The sequence below is a fragment of the Arachis duranensis genome, chromosome 1 (genome assembly GCF_000817695.3).
Source record: "Arachis duranensis cultivar V14167 chromosome 1, aradu.V14167.gnm2.J7QH, whole genome shotgun sequence".
Lineage (NCBI taxonomy): Eukaryota > Viridiplantae > Streptophyta > Magnoliopsida > Fabales > Fabaceae > Arachis > Arachis duranensis.
The window spans coordinates 98,646,890-98,656,384 of NC_029772.3; the positions used below are offsets into that span (position 1 = coordinate 98,646,890).

The window sequence follows — 9,495 nt, forward strand, 5'->3', positions numbered from 1 at the left end:
GATTTTAACTTTTAATTATAAAATTAGCATACTTTCTAAATTATATTTAATAAATATTTGAAAGAAGAAAAATAAAAATATAGATTAAAAAGATAAACAGTGAAAATTTAAAACTAAACAAAAAAACTAAAAAAATATGTATATAATAATAATATTTTTTATTTGAATTATATTATTTTGTTAATTTTATTTTTGTAGAACAAAAAGATAGAAAAAATAGAGAATGAGAGAAAAGAGAGAGAAAGATAAAGATGAAGACTGAGAGAGAAGATTTGTTAATTTTGAAAAAAAAAATATTTTAATTATAATAAAAAATATCCCATGACACATTTTGATTTGTCAAATTACTAATATAAAATATAAATTACAAATATATATAGAGTGGGAAGAGTAGAGAGAAATAGAAAAAGGGAGAAAGATAGATGAGAGAATTTAAGAAGAAAATTTATTAATTTTAGAAGGAATATTTTTTCTCAATTTGAATAAGAGAATGTCATGTGGCACATTTGGTTATTAAATTAGATAATAATATACAAATATATTAGAATTATATATAAAGTGAGAAGGGTAGAGAGAAATAGAAAAAATGGAGAGAGGTATATGAGAGAATTTAGGAAGGGAGTTTATTAATTTTAGAAGAAAATATTTTCTCTTAAATTTAATAAAAATGTCATGTGACACATTTTGTTATTAAATTAGATAATAATATATAATATAACACAATATATAATATAGTTATATTTTAATTTTAATTTTAATATTTTAATTTTAATTTTAATATAATTAAAGAATGTGATGTTGCACATTTTAATTGCAATGAAAAAATGACATGTGGCACATTTTGATTGTAAAATTAGTAGGAATAAAGGAAGAATTCTTTAATTTTGGAGGAAAGATTTGATTTTAATTGTAATAAGGGAGTGACATGTGGTACATTTTTGTTGTAAAATTAGTAGGAAAGATGATAGAACTAGGGGTGTGCATGGGTCGGGCGAAACCGGGTTTGATGTGACCCAGACCCGACCCGAAATATATACCGGGCCTATTTATTATACCCGAACTCGACCCTAGATCCGATAAAACATATACACTTTCGGGCCACGATTATATCGGGTAAAAACCGGGCCGTTAACATTATATTACCTTGGTACCTTCTTATAAGCTAGCATGTGAAAATATCCAAATTTTCAATACTCTAACCATTATTTGACATGGTAAAATTCACTTAGAAAAATAAAACAAGAACCAACTCTTCTTTAAAATTAAAGCATAACTATAATCAATATTAATATTGTCTAATAACACCAAATATTTAAATCAATACAAATAACACAATATTATGTATTAATTAGTCTAAAATCTTATGCATTTTAAAGATAAAACATTAATTTATAGTCTTATAATAACTAATAACACAAAATATTAAGGTTTACAATACTTAAATTTCACATAAGAATAGCCATCATCCATCACTAATAACACAAAATATTAATTGTGTATGATGACCGGGCCACCGGGCTGATTTCGGATGACCCGAGCCATGGTCCGGACTCGACCCGAAATAATGACCGGGTCTATTTTTGAGACCCTTATCCGGCCCTAGACCCGATGAAACCACACCAAATTAGTCCCTAAAGTGTTCGAGACCAGGCCGGGTCTTCAGTCTGGGCCGGACCATGTACATCCCTAGATAGAACTCTTTAATTTTGAAGAGAAAATTTTGATTTTAATTGCAATGAGAAAGTGACATGTGCCACATTTTGGTTGTAAAGTATAGTTTTTGTCCTCAACGTTTGGGGTAAGTCCTATTTGTGTCCCTAACGTTTAAATCATCCTATTTGTATATCTAACGTTTATAAAAATTATTCAATGTCATCCTACTATCAATTATACTAACAAATCAGATTATATTTTTCAATTATTCTCACTTGGATGTATTCATTCTCAATTATGTCTCACTTAGATGTGTTTGATTTTAATATTATACCTACTATTTATGTTTAGATTTAATTATGTCTCTAGAAAAGTGAATTATGTAAATATTGTAGGAATTAATTTCAATTTTTGATGAGCTCTTTTTTGGAGTGGATCATCGATTCTATCCCAGACATTTGTATTCTAACTTTAAGAAGAGATTTTTAAAATTCAAACTAAAGCGTTCATGATGTGTAATTGACGGCAGGATAACATTGAATCACTTTTACAAACGTTGTATGATATATAATTTAAGTAAAATATAGGAAAAAAGATAAATAGGTCCTAACTTTTTAAATTTTTGATAAATACATTTCTGATAAAATTTAAATACAAAAAGTCTTTAATTTTAACAAACGGAGGACAATTTAGTCATTTCGTCTATTTGCCTATCATATACCAAACGGAATTGGCTGACGTGGCTGAAACAGTGTCCAGGTGTCCGTTACGGTGCCACGCTGGAAGGGGAATAAAGTTCGAAGGACAAATAAGTCCTTGACGTCATTTTACAAATAAAGTTCGAAGGACAAATAGGTCCTTGAGAATTTTTTTTCAAAATTAATAAACTCCTTTCCTAAATTCTCTCGTCTATCTCTCTCCATTTTTATATTTCTCTCTACTATTTTTACTCTATATATAATTATATTTTATATTAGTAATTTGACAAATCAAAATATGTCATTCGATATTTTTTTACAATTAAAATATTTTAAATGTAAAAGTATACACATTAAATTATTTTAAATTTTAGATAACGAATGTTAAAATTAATTATTAATAAAAAATTAGACATTTTCATATAAAAATAATAACTAAAAATCTTATTATTTAATTTTTTATCTGCAGATATATTGGTCTTTTTAGTCAGAAACTTTTGTCAACTTACGACTTTTTTGTAAAAGTAGTTTTATTTTATAAATCTTTTGTGTCATGCATAATTTATACTGTTAGAACAAAGTGAACTATAAATTTTAAAAAAATTATTCTCGTAATGTTATTATGGATAAAAATATCAGTTCTAATATAATACACAAATGCACTAATGCTAACTTAATACATGAATGATGCACAAATGAACTAATGCTAACTTGATGCATAAATGAACTGATACTAACTAATGCCACTGGTATGATGAAAACTGAACTAATACAATTTAACAAATTCTAATATAATATACAAATGCACTAAAACTGAACTAATGCAATTTAAGAAAAAAAAAAGTTGAAACAGAACAAGTCCAATTTCTGCAATTTTAATACAAATAATTTAAATTGCAGAATACAACAAGTTAACTAGATTTCAAAATACAAGCATAATTTTATAAACTAAATTCTCATAATAGAAGCATAATGAAAAAAAATTCTCAAGGACCTATTTGTCCTTCGAACTTTATTTACAAAATGACGTCAAAAACTTATTTGTCCTTCGAACTTTATTCCCCTTCCAGCGTGGCACCGTAACGGATACTTGGACATCGTTTCAGCCACGTCATCCAGTTCTGTTTGGTATATGAGAGACAAATAAACGGAAGGACTAAATTGTCCTCCGTTTATTAAAGTTAGAGACTTTTTTGTATTTAAATTTTGTCAGAAATGTATTTGTCAAAAATTTAAAAAGTTAGGACCTATCTGTTTTTTTCCCATAACAATAATAGTAAAACAGGGAATGGTGAGTATTGGAACACGAACGTGAACTCTTCCTCCTTTGGGTTGATTCCTTCACCAGATAAGAAGAATAATTCAATGGCAACAACAACAGCAGCAATATGCTTCTTTGATATCAAAAACGAAGGTGTGGATAATACAAACATATAAACTGTTAAGTTTTTTTTTTCTCTTTTCCCACAAAGTTTGTGTTTTTAAACATTTTAGTTAGCGGGAACAGTACTGGTACATCATCAAACGCTGACTTCAAGTTCAAACACACTAGTGAAAAATTGTGTGATACGCCATTGTTTGTATGTATTCATTGTTGATTCCAAATTTGTGTCTTCTCTATCATTTTCCCACGACAAAGTTCCTAAATATAATAATTTTCAATATATTAAACTGTTTTTGGTAAAAATAAACTTTAGTTGAGGTTTTGTTAACTTTTTTCTTTGTTATACAAAAATGTAAGTCCTTATATTTTAGTTCCCCATAGATATTGTTTTCAATACTTGAATATTTATGATAATTTAATTTTAAAAACTAATATTTTAAAAAGGTTAAACAAAACTAACATTTTCTTGGATATATGATAAATTTCCACCAAATCAACATGATACCATTATACCAATAAGATGAATAGCAAATTAGCAATAATAGTTGCCGACAACTTGATTTAGCAGTATTAAATAAGTGTCAAAAGCTTGTTTAAAAAACTGTGATATCAATTTCAATATTTTAAAGACCAAACCAAGATCTTGGAATTCGGATGAGAAAACCAAACATTTTTTCTAGAGATGAGAAAGCCATGTGCATTTAGTACAAACCGTTTCACATGATCCAACAAAACCATAAGAATGTAACTTGTAAGGATCCAAAGGAATCCCTTTAGGGGGAGTGGTAGAGAAGCTCAACTCTATCCTCATTTATAGAATGGCATTAATTACTTAAAGCTCATAGTATCATATATCTACAAAAAGCTAGATATTAGGATGTATCTTACTTTCATATAATTACAGGTAAAAATAGCTATCTATATAGACTGGGCTAAACTCTCACATAACTTTCACTATATATTATATTCTCTTGCGAGAGCTATATTGGGGCCAAAAAAATCTGCACATGACCATGTTTATATTTTCACATGAAGAATCCATCCCCATATCATACAACATTGTTTCAAACTAGAGAACCTTCCACCAAAAAAACAAATTCTGGAGAAACAAAGCTAGGCTGCAAGAGGTTTACCATCTACACTACATGTTAGCATCAGGTCCTGGTTGTGCACTTGAGACAAAAGGCTATTATACTCAAGCTTAGCGTCTTGAATTTTGCTTCTAAGCTCTGTCACCTGTAAAACCATGATTCCTCTTGATAGGTCAAAATTGAAAAGGTCGAACAACAAGATTTTCATTCTATGGAAGGTTCTAAATTTAACAGATTCCAAATAAATGCACAAACTGAAAAAAATTGGCTAGATTTCAATCCTCTCGTGAGATTTCTGTACAACTGGGTTAGAGAGACATTGACAACAACCGACTGAGTGGGGCAATTGTCTATAGATAGACATTAACACAAAAAACATATGAACGGTAAAACTATGGGGCCATCTCTAGAAACTTTGGATCCCTACAGGCTACGGCTTCGGCTACACTGTTTTGTCTCTATATTTTGTGGTGATGGTTATGTGAAACTACGATGTAAATTCAGCAACGTCCTTTGATAAATATGAAAAAGAGGGAAGAAAACTGAAAGGGAGTTTTCTGATTGTATCCCAGTACCCTTAACAACTGGGTAAGAATTAACTACCTTGTGACAAAGTTCTTCATTTGTCTTTTCAAATTCCAAACACCTGCAGGCTGCAGGGGAAGGGGAATAAAGAGAACGAGTCTTTGCATCATAGAGCTGCCATGCTATATTTTAGATGCCAAGGCAAGAACAATGGGTGTTGCTCAATTCCAGATAAGGTAAGAATTATAAATATGGCATGTAGCAACAAGAATTGTATAACTGCATTCCAAGTAATCAAGTACTGGCAATGACTATGTAAGTAATTTTTTTTTTATTCACCTTGCACGGAGTTCTGTGTTCACTTGTATCAAGTGTATAGCGCCTTGGTCTTCCTCCTGGTCTTCAGAACATGCAGTAGTCTACACAAAAAGCAAGGGTGGAAGAACCATTAAAACAAATTTCAATGATTTACAATGCCAGAGCATGAAATCTAAGGAAATCAAGTGGAACAAAAGGAGAAATGGCAGTAGTTCTCCAAATAATAATATAATAATAAAGGACAAGATAAAAATGACTAGAATATAAAGACTCTTTGTTTGAGTAGTATTACTTGTAATTAGAATAATAACTTGGAAAATGTTTGGATAAAAAAGTTTCCTAAAATAACATGCATGAATATCAACAAACCAAAGTCAAAACATTACAATCAACATTCTAATGCAGCCCTGTATATTCTCATCATTCCAACCAACACTTGTTGAGAAATCCTGTTTCCTTGTTTGCTTTTTCATCTTATGAAGGTCCATAGATCCATGTCTCTCTTTCCTCTTAGTAGGAGATACTTGAACCACAATGAGAAATCATCAGTTTGGATAATAGTGATTAAGCTAGCAATGGGAAATCTTGTTTCTAAAATAAGCAGTTACCTTGCTCAAACGTGCTATGTGGATAGGTACTTTTGTTCAATGCCACCGGTATTTCAAAGCCAGGTGGTTTTGGCGGCAAAGTATCAATGGGGACCTGAGACTTAGGCCTCTTTTTCTGATACCCAAGTAGTTGACAATGACAATCCCTACAAAATTTGATAAGTATCCAGGCATGACAAATATTAATGCTTAACAATTGTTAATTCAACAATCCTCGAGTGCATAAATCGGGAGTATGGATTATACATCCAACAACGAAATGAAAATTCAGACTTGACTGCATTATCGACTATAGAGATTATTTTTGTAATTATATTAGGATAAAAGCATACCAAGTTTGGTACAATATTGTATAAAATGTTTCATTATAACAAACGGTTATCCTCACACTATCACTAATAATTCTAATCTAACTTAAGCAACTATGTAACTAAAAGTAAAGTACAATTAATTTGAGAGAATACCATTAAACTAGACCTTTATTATTTTAGAGCTAATTACTAAAAGCTCTTTTAATTATTTGAAATTATAAATTATATTAAATATTATATATGATTTATTTTAATATAGTTAATATCCTTTTAACTAATTTAATGAAATTTAAAAGTTGAACAATATATGATCCTCTATTTTTGTTGGTTATTTTGATAGTTTTGCATTTTTCATTATACTATATAATAAAGAAAACTATATTCTAAACTATTCAATATTAAGTTTAACAATACATCAAATCAAACACAACCTCACTATCATACTGAATTCACTTCCAAAAGGAAGAAAGAAATGCGAGAAAAGACATTGAAAAATATTAAAATATATCAATTTTCATAAAATAATGAGAAATGAAGTAATAAAATAGAGATATATAAAATCAATTTGAAGATACCATCATGGATATGATGTAAGATATATTGAAGATATTTTTTGTTAATGGATATCAAGAAATTACTAACACTTCATTTCTAAGAGTAGAATATACAACCAGGAGTATATTATTTCAGCAACCCATGATGTCAAATGACCACCAACACAAAAACATCATACCAGTATTCCCACGTCATTTCAAGCGATGTTCAAGCTTTGCAAACAAGGAAGTCCTCTCAAAATCTTGCTTATTATGAGTAGGCTGAATAAAATCTGCTTTCAGAACACCTGGCACAAGACTAACATAGTCAGGCACCTATCCACCACAAATTGATTACATCTCTAACAAATAATTATTAGGTGAACACAAGTGTAACATCTTCGATTACATACTCAAATAAAGTAAACTGTAAAAGCACAATAAATTCGGTCTACTATCATTGTTTGATATTGACTTGCATTCCATTTTATATAAGTTCATGCAATTGAACTTGTTAAACATGTGCTCCCGCAAGAACATATTTATCTCTCATATAAAGAGGATAAAAATATTCTCAAGTTATTTTCTGCTTACCGACAACTCCTCTGCCTCTACTTCTCAGATAGCTCACAACCTGCCAATAAGGCTGTAAATTAAAAAGTTAGAAAAACAATAATATTAATTCATTAAAGTAAATAGAGCTCCTAACCTTAACTGAGGAGATTAGTTTCTCCTGGTATGCTTGAAAACAAAAACAATGAAGTAACGTGTGTTGTAAGATGTGTTGTCCGTGGACCAGTTCCTGAACTTATTTTAAAAACCTAAAATAATAGTCTAAAATTCGAATTCAAACTATATCAAAACAGAATCAAATTATATCTTAATCAAATCTTTTCTAATAATTCTTAACTAACTAGTAATCTTCCTTGTATTTGAAATTCAAAACTTACTGTGTTACTTTGTTGAGATCATGGGCTTGCAACTTGAATACTTGATCATGGGTCAACAAAGCAAGTACTTGAAGTTGGAGAGTTTGGTGAAGGATTGTGATATCCCTGGAAGTTGGCCCATGAAGTGCATTAGACGTAAGAAGGGACACGTTCAACGCATGGCCTAATTTGCATTTCTTGCATTTCTTGAGGCCTCAGAATTGACAGTATTTGCAAATTCACTTTGCACTTATTTGGGGGCTTGTTTCCTTTCTTGGTTCTCTGGAGATTGCTTCCTTTTGCATGTCACTTTTTTTGGTTCTCTCAGGAGCTTTTTTGGTTGTCCTTCTCCTCCTTTGTTCTTGCCTAAAATCTTTTACAATTTTCTACACATACCAAAGCTCAAAACAACTCCAAAAAATATTGATTAAAGCATAAAAATCTCAATTATAACAAGAAAATCACTAACTTTATTCAAAGAATTAATAAAGAAAGCAACAAAAGATGATCATGCATCATTTGGGTTATATTATACTAAAATTAGTGCTGCTGAATCATATGCTATTGTAAACTAGAAGTTTACTAATTCGAATGAGTTCATTATTTGGCATGACCGATTGGGTCATCCTGGGACAACTATGATGCGAAGAATTATAGAAATCTCTCATGGACATTTACTAAAGAACTAGAAGATTTTTAAATTTAGTAAATTTTGTTGTGTTGCATGTTCTCAGGAAAAACTAATTTTAAGGCCATCACCAGTAAAGATCGGATTTGAGTATCTTGAATTTCTAGAAAGGATTCAAGGCAATATTTGTGGACCAATTCATCCACCATATGGATATTTTAGATATTTTATGGTTCTAATAGATACATCTTCAAGATAGTCACACGTTTGCTTATTGTCTTCTCCAACCTGACATTTGCAAGATTACTTGCTCAAATTATTCAATTAAAAGCATATTTTACAAAAAATCCAATCAAAATAATTCGTCTTGATAATGCTGGTGAATTCACCTCTCAAACTTTTAATGCTTATTGTATGGCCAATGGTATATGTGTTGAACATCCAGTAGCTCATGTTATACATAAAATGAACTAGTAGAGTCACTTATTGAACGGCTTAAATTGATTGCTAGACCCTTACTTATGAGAACAAATCTCCCACCTCGGTTTGGGGCATGCTATTTTACATGCCGCAACACTTATTCATTTAGGGCTAACAAGTTACCACCAATTCTCTCATCTGCAGTTAGTTTTTTGTCAACAGCCAAATGTTTTCCATTGAGAATATTCGGTGTGTGATATATGTTCCAATTGCCATGCCTAATTGCACCAAAACGGGATTCCAAAGAAAATTGGAGATATATGTTGGATATGATTCTTCCTCTATAGTAAGGTATCTTGAGATACAAACAGGAAATATATTTAAAAGTTCGATTTGT

General features: G+C 30.3%; 1 protein-coding gene across 2 annotated transcripts; it reads right to left on the reverse strand.

The window, feature by feature from the left end:
* Nucleotides 1–4,457: 4,457 nt before the first annotated feature.
* Nucleotides 4,458–7,767, reverse strand: LOC107467331 (protein MICRORCHIDIA 6-like). 2 transcript variants are annotated; one of them, XM_021127072.2, is made up of 7 exons: nt 7,716–7,767; nt 7,322–7,429; nt 6,278–6,423; nt 6,056–6,192; nt 5,691–5,770; nt 5,430–5,472; nt 4,458–4,971 (listed from the first exon to the last, which is right to left on the reverse strand). In XM_021127072.2, the coding sequence occupies exons 2-7, from the start codon at nt 7,336–7,338 to the stop codon at nt 4,849–4,851; spliced, it is 546 nt and encodes a 181-aa protein (XP_020982731.1). In that variant the 5' UTR covers nt 7,339–7,429; nt 7,716–7,767; the 3' UTR covers nt 4,458–4,848. The 2 variants fall into 2 exon arrangements, with proteins under 2 accessions (XP_020982731.1, XP_052110048.1); XM_052254088.1 differs by lacking the exon at nt 7,716–7,767 and having other exon boundaries at nt 4,460–4,971; nt 6,077–6,192; nt 7,322–7,706.
* Nucleotides 7,768–9,495: the final 1,728 nt, after the last annotated feature.